The 16451-nt window shown below is 36.4% G+C and overlaps 1 protein-coding gene across 4 annotated transcripts; it reads right to left on the bottom strand.

Moving 5' to 3' along the window:
* Positions 1–9317: 9317 nt before the first annotated feature.
* LOC140882243 (uncharacterized) lies at positions 9318–16070 on the bottom strand. 4 transcript variants are annotated; one of them, XM_073288110.1, is made up of 13 exons: positions 15951–16070; positions 15722–15811; positions 15066–15188; positions 14695–14862; positions 14534–14617; positions 14255–14391; positions 13811–13837; positions 12692–12745; positions 11584–12459; positions 10755–11000; positions 10520–10666; positions 10303–10425; positions 9318–10216 (listed from the first exon to the last, which is right to left on the bottom strand). In XM_073288110.1, the coding sequence occupies exons 1-13, from the start codon at positions 15969–15971 to the stop codon at positions 9535–9537; spliced, it is 2778 nt and encodes a 925-aa protein (XP_073144211.1). In that variant the 5' UTR covers positions 15972–16070; the 3' UTR covers positions 9318–9534. The 4 variants fall into 4 exon arrangements, with proteins under 4 accessions (XP_073144211.1, XP_073144213.1, XP_073144212.1 ...); XM_073288112.1 differs by having other exon boundaries at positions 10755–10901; XM_073288111.1 differs by lacking the exon at positions 13811–13837.
* Positions 16071–16451: the final 381 nt, after the last annotated feature.

The following is a 16451-nucleotide window of genomic DNA, read 5'->3' as shown; positions in this document are numbered from 1 at the left end:
ACCAAGGCCAAGGCTTAAAGACACATATATGCATTTATATGAGCAAATACTCAACACAGAAATGTGGGTATTAGGTGAGTAAATGGCCGCCCCTAGGTGCTAACCCAACCTTAACTCAAATCCTCACATACAAGGCACAACCCGAGCAATCGCACCGAAAATCTCTTAACTCTTTCATCCCTAAACCAAATTCAACTCCGCTCGAACCGACACTCTCCAAACACTACCAAATAACCAATGGACCAATTTGTAACTTCATTTGAAAGCCCAATCAAAATGATCAAAAACTAAAATCGGACAGCCCACTTTACTTCTAAAAATTCTGCACCGATATCCTAACTTCAAAAATACATAACTTATTGAAATCTTAACCGAAACGGGCCCATTTTGTACCGACGCGACCACAACATCATGAACTTGACCTAGGACCAGCCCTAACCATGCCCAGGCCTCGTCCAGATCCTCCCCTGCCCCATAACCGAGCTGCCATTTCTAAGCCAAACTCACTCTACAACACCTCTACCTTGAGAAAACATCACCAAGACTTATTTCATTACCTCCACTTTCTTCCAAACCACCAAACCCACTCAAAAACAACCTAAAAACATCTCTTGGGACTTAAAACAAACACCTAGGCAGCCCCTTTACCACACTTCAACCCCACAATTCATAATCAACAAGATTATGCTCCAAAAGCCTCACATTCATGAATAATCAATCAAGACCAAATGCCAATCAATAAAATACACTCATATACTTCAAAAACAGCCCAAGAATCAAGCAAATTTCAAATTTTAGGCAAAATAACCCTCTGAAATTTTCGATGGCCATAAGATGCAACAATTGACCTCATTTTCTATACTACAACACATCATACAACCCATAAACATCAAAGCACAAAGGAGTTTTCGAAAATTTGCACCTCACACAAATCTGAAAATTTCAACACATGGACCCTAAGCCTAAAAATCATAAAAGTTTCGAATTATGCCAAGAAAACATGGAAAAATGCATAGTTAACTTGTTTGGATGCCCAAAGAAACCACTTATACTTGCCTTAACCCTTTTCTACCAAACTTTCGAACCAAGGAAAGGGGAGAGGGCTGAAGCACTTCAAACCACAGCTAGAAGGACCTCCCTAGGTGGCTTCCCGGCGTCGGAAATGGTGGTGGAGGGCGGCGGCAGCAGCTGAAGGTTGGAGGGGGAGGAAACGACAGATTGGGTTTGGGAAAAAAAGGGAGTGAGGGATCGGGTAGTGAGGGGTTGGGTGGCTAGGGTTCCAATTAAAATGATTTAAGTATGTGTTTTAAAAGTTTTGTCTTGTGTGTACATGTGTGTATATGTATAGGTGTAAGCATGTAGAAGTAGGTGTGAGTGTGCTTTTAAAAGTACAACTTTATAGTACAACTTTTCCTACTAACTTACACTAATAAAATCCCTAAGTTTAAAAACTCCTAATCAAAAATATTAAATTGGATTTTACTAATCCGGGTTTATGAAAATTTTTATTTCCGAAAAAGTTAAAGAATAAGCCCAATATTGCAATACTAAGAAAAATAATTTCTGATACCCGGAAATTCCTAACTTTTGAATCCCCTTCTAAATTTCCTCCTACCTCCCTACTAAACTTTTAAAAAATAGAAATTCTTGAAATTTACCGCCAAAATCCACCATCGCCATACGCCGGAACCGGAAGCCACCATCTCAAAAATTTCAATAATAAAGAACTTAAATTATTTGAGCACTTAAACTTTAAAGAAAATTTAAGCAATTAATTCCAAGCAATAAAAATCATAATTATTATTAAAAAATAATTTTAGACATGGAATTTAAATTATGAAATCTTAGGTGCTATACTTAGCCACGTAATCCTCAATATTCATATTACCCTATTTCAGATTAGCAAACTCCGCTTCCTTGTCTTTTCTATACGAAGTAGGGAAGACACGCTGGAAAATTTCAGATTTAAACACCTTCCAAGTAATAGTAGTACCTCGGTTTTTCAAAGCTTTCTTTGTCATGATCCACCAACTTTTAGCCACATCATGAAGTTGATGTATGATCAGTCGAATTCGGCGGTCATCAGAGTAATCGAGTGACTCAAACAGTTGCTCAATATCTTCAAGTCAACTTTCACATGCAACAGAATCCTCCGTAACTTTCAAAATCGGTGTCTTGAATGACTGAAATCATTTCAACAGTAATTCCATTGGTATAGGATTTGTATCCATAGGATCAGCAGTAGTACTTCCTTGATCTGGAGGAGGTACTTCTCCTACCTGTGGAACATTACGTGCTCTTCGGGGAGGCATAACTGCTAAACTGAGATTAGACAACAAGTCATTAAATACCATAATCATATTCTCAGTTTCAACATCTCATACTCTTCAATCTCATAAGTATTGCTATGTCTCAATAAGCATCAACATGTTTCCCTTGCTTCCCAAATCACACATATATTGAGTAGTTATAGCAATGGCAATCATGTAGGCATATAAACATACGAATACAAAGAGTAGAACATGCTCGCATATAATTCAAGTAGCTAATCAATGCATCAATCTCTTGCAAAACACTGAATTCATGCGACTCAATCTACCCCGCTCAACTTCTAATGTCGACTCAAGACATCTTAAGCTCTGATACTAAACAATGTGAAAACCTCGGGTTCAAAACACAACACGATAAACCATGGAACTGGAACAAATTTTTTTTTTGTTTTTTTTAAACTTATAGGGCCGCGCCCCTTGAGCGGCGCGGCCGCGCATGGCGCCCTGTTTTTAGAAATGGGCTGCGCGGCCGCGCCCATTTGGGCAGCGCGGCCACGCAGGGTGCTCTGCCCCTCTGCCCAGGAGCGGCACGGTCGTACCCAATAGCCGCGCGGGCGCGCTGCTTCTGCTAATCCTATACTATTTCCTTGAAAAATATTTGTTCCAATGCCCGGAATGGTTCTGTATTGATTCTAACTAATAAATCTTACCATAAACATAAGTTTGAACAACCTCAAACAGGATCCAACATCAAACACAACATAATCTATACAACTCTAGAATATGCAAAAGCTATACAATTCATGTGTTGAATAATATAAAAACTAAACATGTTTTAACCAGAGTTTTTTTTTTTGTAACAACATGCTACAACTCAACCTGAAGCACCACTTCTAAACTATTCCCAATGCTCATGGTCTCCTATGACTCGGCCCTGAATCACCTGTTTCAATGCACACACAAAAACAAAGCAACAGTCGGATAACTCCAGTAAGTATAAAAATTAGTATGAAACAACGGAACGCATGAAATGTATAAATATAAATACAAATAGTCAAAGCATTTCAAGCTTAAATAACAATAGAAATGCATGAAGAATGACAAAAGGCTATCAAAGACCAAAGATAAAATCTGACACCGGTTTAGATGCTAAAATGCATCAACTCATCATCAGTGCTATAACTCATCGTTGATGCTATATCCGGAGTCTAAGTATCAATGCTAGGATCTCACCACTGATACTCGGTATCGAAGCTCATAACTCATCAACGACACCACGACAAAACTCAAAAGAATGGTTAGGCTCAAAATGCAAGATGAGATGATAAGTTATGCAATTACAACAATAGTTCATGCTCACTATTGCTAGAAACATCATCACCTCATACATAGCCCAACAATCATACCATAGAATTCATGAATCAACTAATACATACAAAACACATAAGACAGAAACATTGTGTGATTTTAAAGGGGTCGAGAAGGCAAATTCATCTCGACGCTTATTCTCCAAATCGATCATCGCTGAATCATACCTTAATTCTCAACTCTGAACTAGCTCAATCCACAAGCTTCAATATAAAAAATGCATATCAAACTTCTTTCAATCAAACTTCGGAAATCGAAGGCAGAATCAACTCAAACTTTGCTCAATCCTTCGACGACTCGAATTCTGGATTTTCGAATTTGATAACCTTCAACACCAATTTGAAATGAAGTAGAAATCCATTCAACATCAGTATTTAAACTCAATTCAAGCATAGTTCAATCAGCTAGACTTAAATGACATTTAATCTTGAGTCGGCGACATAACGGTTACAAATCGGCAAACCGAACTTCAACTACATCAAGATATCCATCCAATACAACTAGTCTCGTACCCATATCAGCATATTTATCAACAAAAACCAGCATATCAGACATGGCCCCTTTTCTAAAATCTTTGGAAAATTCAAAACAAATTCAAACGTCGATCTTTTTTCGATCCGTCTTAGATATGCTATCGGTACAAGCTCAAGAACAAGACCATACCACAATAATATGATTCCATAAACATTTCAAAATTCAAACATGATAGAACTGAATAAAACTTACGTCAAAACGTAGCCTTTGAATCGGTGATCGCGAATAAGCGATCAATTTTGAATTCTACCAGACGGATTGAGAGAATCGAGCCTTGAAAGATCAAAATTTCCTTTGAAATGCTGAAGTCTCGATTTTGGGCTGAATATTATAATGAAATACATAAGCCATACACGTTTATATACATATATGACAAGTTTCCCACTCATAATAGCATAATTGCACTTTGGCCCCTGAAAACTTCTATAATTGCAATTTAGTCCCTAAACAAATTTGATACTTCCAATTAAATCTTATAATTTAAGAATCTCGGAATATAAATTCGAAATTCCATAAATTTTTAAATTAAATATTTTTGAGACATTACAAAATTTGTTGACAAATTACTTTGACATGAGATATATGAATACAAAGAATGTGATATGTGAAACTAAGATCATTACGACATGTGAAGGAATTGTCCTCACACATTCTCATTACATTGCGATGGTGCTAATAAGAGTCGATGATTATGATCTTATTCATATCGAAACTCCAGTAGATGCAAATCTATATTTGGATAAGAAAAACGGAGAATCCATATTATGATTGCAATATTCAAGTGTAATTGAAAGTTTGATGTACGTCACAAACTGTACACATTTGGATATTGGTTAAAGGTCAACAAACTTAAACATATATATGAGATATGTAATATCATTATAAGGCTATTGTGATGCAAAATGCATATTGGACACTAAAGACTTGGTTGAAGAACCATTGTCTATAACTCGATCTGTTATAGAATCCGACTTTATAGTCTTGAATAAAGCCATCAAAGAGGTTGCATGACTGATAAATATGTTGAAGGATATCTCATATTGATTAAATCTAGTGCTTTCCATGATAATACATTGTAATGGCCAAATGATTATTGGAAGACACGGAGCTATGAGTACAATGACATGTCACGACACGTTGATCGTATAAATGATACTATTATGCAGTTGATCTCTAATGAAGTTATCTTAGTCGACATAGTGGAATGCAAAGATAACTTGATGGATGTGTACACAAATTTTTGAGTAGAGATCAAAATACTGCTCATCAAGGGGAATGAGACTAAAAATCTACAATCAAAACGATCTTAGCGGAAACCCAACCTTTCTGACTGGAGATCCCAAGATCTTGGTTCAATGGAAAAATAAAGTTTTGTGAGTTGTTGCACCAGTACTTGAGACAAGCTTTGTGAAAAGTTGTCTTCTCATTCCGAGGGTGAAAAACGTGCTGCCTACCACATGTAATGAGGTTAAGTTTATACTTTTAATGATTCCTATACTTGAAAAAGTCAGTATGGTAGGATACTCGTTATAAGAGATCACCTATGTAAGTGTGAAGACGAGCCACTTCAATGAAACATTTATCAATCCAAGAGCGTGTCCATGGCTAAAACGGACACAACCATGAGAACTAGTAAGATGTGAGAAAGGTTATTATGTTGATACCATTGTCTTGGTTTACACAAATAGCTGGGTAGTTCAAGACATCGCGTTCACTAACTAGCTAGTAAATCCGATGGTATTCTACTACGGAAGGTTCAAAGCCAAAAGCTACCTCTCCCGATGCAATAGTCTTTCGATTGAACTTTCTAAAGTGTCTGCATTTCATACATGCATTAATTTCCTTTCATGTGGCCATGTAGGGAATTTTTGGAAATTTGGGTTGTGTACCCATTTAAAATCGATAAAATATTTGTGATAAAATTATTTATCGATTACCAATTAGGATGAATGAGAAATTAATAAAGTGTTCACAAATAATTGTTCGGATTTTATCGAGTAAAATATTGAATATTAAAAAATTATATATTATATTAATATAATAATATATATAGAGAGAGTGAGTTTTGTTATGCTGCCCAAAAACTATGCCCAACTCCGTGCCCACCATGTACAAGTCAACTCATATATTGTACTGGTCAACTCACTTATTGTATATGGTGGGCACGGAGTTGGACATCATAATAAAACTTTATATATATATATATATATATATATATATATATATAGAGTTTCTTTCAAGTGCTCACCTATCATGCCCACCAATGATATGGCACTATTCTATTGGACCTACAATTTATCAAAATCTTTATCACATCCAATAGAATAGTGACACATCATTGGTGGGCATGGTGGTGGGCATGATAGGTGGGCACTTGAAAGAAACTCTCTATATATATATATATATATATTAAAGTGAAAAGGATGAGATAAGTGGCAAAGGCCACCGATACCCCTTGAAACAAATATATTTAGTTTGTTAATTTGAATTTGAATTCAAATTGAAATTGTACGGTGATTAAAATTGGAAAATTGAAAAACCAATTTAGCCGAATGGTTGTGTGTAAGGGTAGTTATTTGTTACATTTTTTGGTAAAAGATGTGTCTCATTTGAAGTGATACACCTTTTCATTTAAGGCTTTCAATCTCTATAAATATATCTCATATGTTTGAATGAAAAAAGTTTTTGATCTACACAGTCTGGAAAATACATATATTTTGTGCACAATCATTTTGCTGCATCAATATTTTGTTCTTCATTCCAGAAAGTTCAAAAAGCATTTTCAAAGTTCGCCGGGTTTTGTAATTTGGAGTGCTCCTATTACAAAACGAAAGTCCTTGTATCTTTGGAGACGATTTTCATATTCCATAAGCACCGTGTGTGGGAAAAATTCGTCTTAAGGACATAGAGTCTAACTCTAGCCTCGACTTTAACCTTCTGTTGGTGTCGTGTTCGAAGTCGTGTTGCAACATCTGTCAAGACACAAGACGAACAGTTTCAGTTTTGCACAGGATCCAAACCCAACAAACTCAAGGTTGTGAGATAGAATAGCATCTTCTGTTGCCATCGCTTGAAATCTGCACCATTAAATTTTTCAGGTTTTTCTCCATGTGTCGTAGGATTGTTCGTCGTTGTTGATGATGATGTCATCTTCAAGTTTGTTCAGAAATCTTCTTAAGCTTGTATGTATGAGTTGTAAAAACTTGAATATGGAAGAAGAAAACAGAAATCAATTCAATAGTTGAGACTCGTGTTGAACACGATTTCCGTAAGAAGATTTTGCCCCGCTCTTTGTGCTTACGGTGTTTGGCAATCTTCTCCCAAGATACAACAACTCCTACTTATGATCACAGCACTGTAAATCACAAGTTTCTTAACCAGAAATGTTTATGAACTCTCTTTTGTATAAAGAAAAAGAAGAAGAAGAAAAATGTATGCTAAATGTTTCTGATGATTTCTGTTGCGTTTGTTGCGTGTTATTCATCAGATAGAGGACTGTTATATATATACAATCATTGGTTTGGGTCCAAAGAACGTGTCCTTTTGTCAAAAGATGCAACCCAAAGCGAAAAAGAGCCCAAAAAAGGTCATACCTTTTCAAAAACGTCAAACGCGTAGAAACTTGCGCTCGAGCGCGCAAAGTTTCTCTTGGCCACTGTCTGGCCACTTGCGAGGCGCGCTCTAGCGCAGAAACTTGCGATCAAGCAAAAAAAATTTTATTTTTTTTAACGTTTCCAACTCCATCTTCAACCCTTTTTCATTCAATATTTCCAACATAGATGTAACTTAAAAATCGACAGTTTTAAAATAAATTGCAAACTAACAATCTAACATGGACCTGGAGAACGGCATCACACCCTCGACCAAAAAAGGTTAACAGAAAAGGACAAAATCGATGGTTTAAACTAGGGCTGTAAACGAGCCGAGTCGGTTCGCGAACTTTTCGAGCCGATTCGAAAAAATATTCGATTCGGATTTGAATTTTTCGAACTCTAGCCGAACTCGAACTATTATACGAGCCGAACTCGAGCCTAAAATCTTTTGTTCGAAAGTTCGCGAGCCGGCTCACGAAGCTTTATATAATATGCATATATAATATTTTATATAATATTTTATATAATATATATTATATAAAATATTATATATATTATAAATAATATTATATTATATATAGATAATATTATATAAATATCATATAATATATTTGAATCGAACTCGAACTCGAACTCTCTATCGAATCGAACTCGAGCCGAAAATAAAAAAAATTCGAGCTTTGAGCGAACATCGAATATCTCAATTCGAACTCGAGCTCGAACCCGAATACTAAAATTTTGCTATAATTCAACTCGATTCGACTCGTTTACAGCCCTAATTTAAACCCATCATGTAGCAATAACATAGCATTGACATTTGACAAACTACTATTTATCGTATAATTCTGTTTTTTTTTAAAAAAAAAAAAAAAACTATATATCGTATAATTATTTTTTTTAAAAAAAAAATGCAATTACATATCGTAGCTTAATTGCAGCAATCAACATTACATTCATGAGAAATTAGAACCCGGGAAATTTCATGCTAATGGTAATACCCCTAATGTTCATCTGAAAGAGAATATTTCTCTTCACAAGTAGATCACATTGAAAAAAAAATGTTGGCCTCGCATGTAATGATAACTCCATCAACCCTTGAATGCACACTTAAAACAATGCCGCCCGTGCGGTAGCATTTAGAACCCAATGTATTAAACGTAATAAAAACAACCAAATTCCAGGCAAAAAAGTCACAAACCGCAAAAAGAAATTTCACACAATGCAATACTCCAAGATGGCTCAACCAAGTTATGTTGTCTGACATTACTTCCATCTATCAATCATAAGAAAGCAAACTTCAGTAACAAAGTTGCAGGGAATCTATTGCTGCCAAGACCACAAGGATTTGTATCAAAAACATCACAAGATTTTTTTAAAAAAAACAAACAAACAAAAACCCACAGGGAAAAGGAAAAAAAAAACGATAATACATCTTAAATTAAAGGTTATTCAGATTAGAACGAGAATATCAAAAGCGTGAAAGGAATCACAGGCTGCAGATATAACTATTGATATCCCAATAAGACATGCCTATTGGAAACAACAAGGCATCTGCAAGGAGGAGGCATATCACCAGAAAATCTTAGCAGGAAAGTCAGCACAAATGTGCAGTAGTCATAATGCCCGCGGAGGAAATCATCATTTATCCTTTTCTGCCACCAGTAAAGATTGAGTCAAATTAATATCAAAAGTACACTCATTCAATTTTTTGGTAAAAAAAAAAAGTATTTGGTAACAAAGATAAAACAACAGCTAAATATACTATCACATCAATCCTTTGATATGTCAATCCCTCTTTTGGCTCGAAGGGACTCAAGAGCCTTCTCTCGTAACTCTATCTCAAGGTTTTTCTGCTCGGATTTAGAATCCTTATTTCCTCTTGTTTTTGACACGCGTCTATGATCATTGTCGTTTTCTGAATAATCTCCCTCGAGATCAGATAATGGGTTACCAGTATCCGCTGACTTCAATTTCAACTTCTCTGCACGCCTTTCTTCCTTTCTACGATGTCGCTCATCTCGTTTCCGACGCTTCTCCTCTCTCTTCAGCTTTTTTTCTTCTTTTCTCCTCCTTTTGACCTCCTTCCTCTCCTCATAAGAATCATCACTGAAAGAATCATCCGATTCCACATCATGCCTATCTGACTTGCTGTGTTTCTTCTTTTCTTTGACTTTAGTTTTGTACTCATCAGATTCCTTGGAGGGAGAATCTGTAGAACCATTCAGATCATTCATCTCAGACTTCCTTGACAACTTGGGCAAAACTGCCGATTCTTGCAACCTATAACCTTTCTTGCTATCACCTAACGGACCACTAGTCAATTTGCCAGCTCTGTCACCCTCATCGACATATGATTCACTTTTTCTCTCACTCATGCTCGTTGTTTTACGAATTTCTGATGACGCTGGTTTCTCATAGTGTTCTCTATGATTCGTCCTGTCAGGTCCTTCGCTGTTCACACATATATGAAGAACATTCAGAAAATGAGTTCCATTATAAAAGGCAAATGACAAGACGAGTATACTAGCAACAGTGACCTATTTGTCAGTCGGCTCTTTGTTGACTTTGAGAAATCATCATGAACTTTGGTAGAGTCAATTAAATCTTTACGTTGATCAGATGTCAGAGAATTCGTTCCACGTGCTCCATATTTTTGCTCTCTAATATCCCCAAGTAAACGTGAGAAAGGCCCCAATTAAGAAATCTATAGCACAAAAAAGAATGCTCACTAACAATGTGGAATTAACGCAAAACCTGGCAGAAAAGTTGTTCTTATCTTCAACACTTGCCCCAGAATGTTCACGATGAGGTTTAGGCCCAGCAACCTTCACCATGGGGCTTGGGCTCTCAGGACGAATGACTCTTTCCCTTTGCTGATGAAGACCATCACGAGGACTAGACCTACAAGAATAAAATCCATAACCCGTGCATGAAGAAATAATTTCCCTACAATTGAAACATAAAAGGTAGATAAGCATAGAGTCCCAACCTTTGCTCTTCACGGTGAGCTCTTTCCCTAGAAGCATCTGATACAAGAGGAGTTTTTTTCTTGGAAAGTGACAGCACTGGCTCTTCCCCATGGAGGTCATTTTGATCCAGCATATCCCTCTGTGGTGATCTCAAAGAAATAATGGGCCTGACGTCCACAGGTTTTGATCCTCTATGATTCTTTGCAGAGAGTTCAGCTTTTTCACTTGGAGAAGCATAATGAGCAGGAGAATTTTTCTCTAAGCTTCTGTATGTTGTCAGGCAAAAAATAGTTGAACTTAACTGGTGATGGGAGATAATGGCAGAAGCGACAAACTTGATGGTGACTCGACCACTCTCAGGATTCTTGTAAAATCTTATACTTATTTGAATTAAATCTAGTTCAATAGAAATATATATAACCACCCTTCAAATAAACAATAGGTTAGAACTTTACAACTTTTTTTTTTATATAAGAAACTATAATATTATTAATAATGTGAAATGATTTGAATACAAACAGTGAACCAGTGGTCCACAAAAGCGTGCTAGTGCCCAACACCAACAACTTAATTTTTCATTAATCAGATTTGTAGTTGAACAAAAGGCAATGAATGAATTTTCAAGCTTGTGTTCGAGGTAAACCGGTAAATACAGCTATTTTTATCAATCAGATTTATCATTGTTGCGTTTCTGGACAGTGTAAAAAAATGGGACGCTACTAATCAAGTAAATTTGTTGCATATATCAATTTGGGTTCTTTATAACTTCATGCTAAGAACTCATTTCAAAAGGCTCCTACAAAATAAAAATCATAAAAATAATACTGCAAGATTAACATGTTTCAGTACCTGACCCTTTCTCCATGAGATTGTTCAGGTGATCTCATGCTTTTTGAAGATTCTCTCCTAACAGGAGAAATGGAATTGTGTCGAATGGACGAGGGAGAGCTAGATTCTCCAGATCTTCGAGGGGCTGGGGATAAAGATCTTTTTCGACCGATCGTTGAGGACATACGCCGAACTGGTGATTTAGATTGCTGCCGTGGAGTTGAAGGAGATCGCTGGTATCGCCTTCTTACAGGAGATCGTGAATCCCGACGAACATACGGAGGCTTCCGATGAAATGGAGATCGTGGCCTGCGATGCAAGGGAGATGGGGACCTACGCTGCACATGTGATGGTGATTTGTCACTCAAAGGAGATGATGTCCTACGTTTTAGAGGAGATGGCAACCTCCGTCGTGCAGGAGATGGAGATCTGCGTCGAACAGGAGATGGAGATCTGCGTCGAACGGGAGATGGAGATCTGCGCCGTAAAGGAGAGGGGGATCTACGCCGGAAAGGAGAGGGGGATCTATGATGTGCTGTTGAGGTCCGTATTGGTGTCCTAGACCGACGCCTTGGGGATCGAGATTTTCGATTAAAGGGAGATCGTGACCTTCTATTAAAGGGAGACCGTGATCTATGGCTCAATGGAGACCGAGATCTGTATCGCCTAGGTAAACGCGCTCTATATCTACTAGGGGAGGGAGATCTACGTCGTGGAGGAGAAATTGATCTTCGTTTAGAATAGGACGATCTACGCCTTGGTGGAGAAGGAGAGGGCTGAACAACATGCCTCTTGCGAGGGGTCGGGGACTGTCTTGGAGAAGTGGGATACCGTCTTTCAGATGACATAGACCGACTTCTCCGTGGAGGTGAACTAGAAACACTTCTTGAACTCCACCTGTCATTAGGAACCAGATTAGATACCAATTAGAAAATGCCACAAATCTTTATACGACTAATGAAAACCTACTCTGAGTGACTTCTAGAATTCAAAAATACTTGCTAGGTGACGTTGAATTCCTTTGTCCACTCCAAAAAAAGACAAGTTTTCAGACTAAAGTTTCTTTTGGGAAGAGAAATGCAATAGAGTCACATAATACAAGGTTGATTGCCATGATCGAAATGCATACCTTGGAGAGGAGGAACGATAAGCCAAATCTGGAGATTTTGAATCCCTGTGCAGACTGCAGAGTGAATTAATATTAGTTTTACACGTGTGGATAACCATTTAGTAATTTATCTCTCAAAGACTGATGAAGCATAAGCCAAAACCAAAACAAGTTGGGAGTAGATATCTCTGATACAGTTGTCAAAAATAAAACCCAAAATTAAAAAACAGGTCGGACATATATTGTTCTCTGACACATTTATGATAATGGTACTTCAAAACCTCACGACAAACTATAAAGGACAGCCAGCATGATACCTGATTTGCATGATTCTTCCAATGAAAGACAAGGTAAAGAAAGAACAGTTTCAATCAGAACTTGACATAAAACACACACAGAAACTAGTGCATGTATGTTTTACCAATGAGCAACAACTAAAAAACACTTATTTATAGCTCTCAATGAGTATAAGATACCAAAATGAAACTAGTGCATGTACGTTTTACCAATGAGCAACAACTGAAAAGTAATACATTTCATTTTGGTATCTTATACTCATTGAGAGCAATAAATAAGTGTTGTAACTCATAAGTTTTTACAAAAACGATTAAACAATTTTAAAAAAATATCTTAAGCTTCAGCTTGTAATCACGTGATACAATTTCAACCTCAAAAAAAAATTTAAAAGTTCATTGTCTGATTTATCATTAGTTGTCGAACCTTTTACTTTTAATTTTCTGCAATATTCTTCAGGATCAAATTAACTGACAAATTCATCTCGACATATTCTCTAGGTAAAAAGTTACTTGAAGCATCCATTTTTAAGGATTTTCATCCTTCTAGGTCGGTCCACTTTGAAACAATTCAAAGATCTTTAATACACAGTAACTTAGCATATGTTGCAGCTCAAACTGTTGTCCAGTTAGATTTGAGTTGAACTTCCCATACAATTTTTCCATAACTTCTGTAAGGTGGATAAGGCGAGATGTTCTTGATGCAAAATTTGGCTTCAAATACATTCCAAGGATATTCATTACGTGGATAGAAACTGTATTGATAGATGAATGATGATGTAAAATGAATGTTGGGAAATACGAGGTTAATTTATCACTGGAGTGGAAAAATCTAGTAACTTCTCACCTGTTGAGGAAACAATTCCTTGTCGGGCTGTCACCATATTGATTCAGCTAAGTTCAGTGAAATTTCTTAATTAAACCCGAGAATAATCTTTGAATGGCAAGCAGGCAAAGAAACACTGGGGAAAGAACAGTGAATTTTATTATTTTCGCCTAGCAAGGCTTGCCAAAAAAATCTAACCAGCATGCTTTATAGTTCATTCATCTTTTGCTTGCATAACAAGATTCTGTCTGAACCTGAGCAATTTGATAAGATAAATTTTCAGTTGAACCAATAAGTTAGGTAAATCCATTTCTTGGATCTCCACTTCAGTCTTCATTCAGTTATTATTGTTTTAACTTTTGTTTCTCCATCATGTAAACCAAGCATAAATAAACAAACTAGATTCTTATAATGTTCGTTCTCCTAGCAATAGTTAGTAACTACCAAATATACTATGATTGGTACCTAGAGCGCCCTCTCATGCTTTTTCTCTCACTCTGCTTGTTCGCATCAGCTGGCTGAAAGCTAGACACCATGGTATCAGGTTTTGAATTGAGTTCCAACTCAGCAGGCTTATCTCTCAATGTATCACCATCACCATCCTACAGCAGTTTGAGGTAACAGATATGAACCGAAATAATTGCAGAAGCAGAAGCAATCTGAATGATGTGAAAACGAAAAACTAATTAGGAAAAGAATTCCCGTTTTATCCAATACAACTGTAGCATGGAAAATTATAAATACCATTTTCGTAGTCTCTCGTTCCAATTCTTGCTTCTCCTTCTCTTTCTTCCTTAGAATTTCATGAGCTATACGATCTGTCTCAGCCTGTAATCAGACAGTAAGGGAGCAGGTAAGACACATCAAAATAGAAAATCTTTAAATCAAGAAATCCTGTGACCAACCTTCTTCTTCTTAGTTTCCTCCTCCTTCTCATCAAGAAACTGCTGCGGAATGCCGCTCAAATTTTGCTGTGCACTTAGAAGCAACGACCATAATTCTTTCATAAACTTTCCAGTGTTTCTCTCCATAAATCCAGTAAGTGAAATTTGAACTTCTTTTCCATTGACTTCCTGCAGCCAATACAAGCACCAAAATTTCTCCAGGATTCAAAAACCAAAATTACAGGATGACTCAACTGACTTTGAAAACGGCTATATTCAAGAGAGATTCGGTTATGTCTCTTTGCGAAAATTCTCATTATATAACAATGAGACGTGGGATAAGCCTTCACATTTACTCTCTCGAAACAGAATAATAATCACGTTGGAATTACCTTTCCCTCTAGAAGTCCATAGATAAAGTTGATAAGTACTTCATCCTCAAACCCAATTAGCTCAGTGACACGCTTTGCTATCCATGGTCTCATAACATCCATCTTCACTTTTGTCATGTCCACCTAAAAACACATTTCCAACAACAACAATAGTTACACAATAAAAAATACCAGAAGAATGGAAAATAGAAATAGACAAAAGCAACAAGATTATGTCCGACTGCCACTGCATGTCATGAAATTTATTTCAAGTTTCTCAAGTCCACCGATCTGCAACAAGGCATCATAAAGCACTTTCATAAAAATATATTTCAAGATTCTTGGTTTAGAAATGCGTAAGAGGGGTGTTTTGTATCCCCTTTTTCCTTTTCTGCTTGTTTAAACCTTTCCCTTGGCGGATTTAACACTGAAGCCATTACTTGGGAGAAAATGATTTTTCCAACTCAATACAGAAAATACATAATTCCACTTTCCAGCAATTGTGCAAGCAAAAGATACTTCTTAAAAAGCAAGTGTCCTATAACACCCTCCTTATCATACACATTTCAACAAAGAAATATATTACTTCAAACTAATCCCGCATTTAAAAGGTAGCCAAGAACAAAAAAGAGACATGCTCCAAAAAAAATTAGCAATGACCAAACGCAGAGACAAACCAGGGTTTCCAATTCAGAGGCGAATTTCTGAGATTTGAGAAGCTTGGCTTTCTTGTTCGAGAAACGAGTGTCCTGATCGGTGGACGTGCCCTGATTCACATGAAAATAACACCAATATGCTCAATACAAAAAATAATAATAATAAACGGAGAAATCAAGATTCCAGAAAAGGATGTTCAAAATACAAGAACAGATTTAACCACTAAAGAAATCAAAATAAGAATTTTACCCGAAAAAATCCGCCCGACATTGTTCTAGGGTTTGTTATGCTCCGTGAGTGAGATGGGGCAGCTGCAGCACTGGAAGTTGTAGTCTCAACAGTCGTGGATATTTGAGTCTAACGTCGTCGTTTAGGAACCAAGTGAATAGCATTTTGCCCCCTCAATTATGAATTTATGGCCGTATTTCCTCCGTAAATTTCAAATACTCCATATCGGTCCCTTCAGGCTTCAGCTGAAAAATAAATGTGAAGAAAGTTGACATCCGGAAAGAATATTGATTTAAGACATAAAGATATTTCAATATTTTTTAAAAATGTTGATTTAAAATGAATATTTAAATAATTAATATAAACTAAATATATTAATACTTTTAAATAATTAATTTCATTTTTTACCAATATTTTTATTTTTTTCATTAATGTAAAAATTAAAATTTTTATTATTAAATTAATAATTTAGTTTTTTAAGCAATTAATATAATTTTCTTCAAATCATTAATGATTACTTAT

Source organism: Henckelia pumila, chromosome 2 (assembly GCF_033568475.1).
Source record: "Henckelia pumila isolate YLH828 chromosome 2, ASM3356847v2, whole genome shotgun sequence".
NCBI classification, from domain to species: domain Eukaryota; kingdom Viridiplantae; phylum Streptophyta; class Magnoliopsida; order Lamiales; family Gesneriaceae; genus Henckelia; species Henckelia pumila.
Note: the sequence above shows the minus strand (reverse complement) of the source record. Positions and strands in the feature narration are given on the sequence as shown.

Excerpts from the sequence above, each read along its gene's own strand:
- LOC140882243 (XM_073288110.1), bottom strand. The coding sequence starts at position 15,971 with ATGTCGGGCGGATTTTTTCGG. Across the intron at positions 15,189-15,721 it reads CCTCTGAATTGGAAACCCTG|GTGGACATGACAAAAGTGAA; the intron begins GTTTGTCTCTGC and ends ATGTGTTTTTAG. Across the intron at positions 10,667-10,754 it reads GCTCACCGTGAAGAGCAAAG|GTCTAGTCCTCGTGATGGTC; the intron begins GTTGGGACTCTA and ends TTATTCTTGTAG.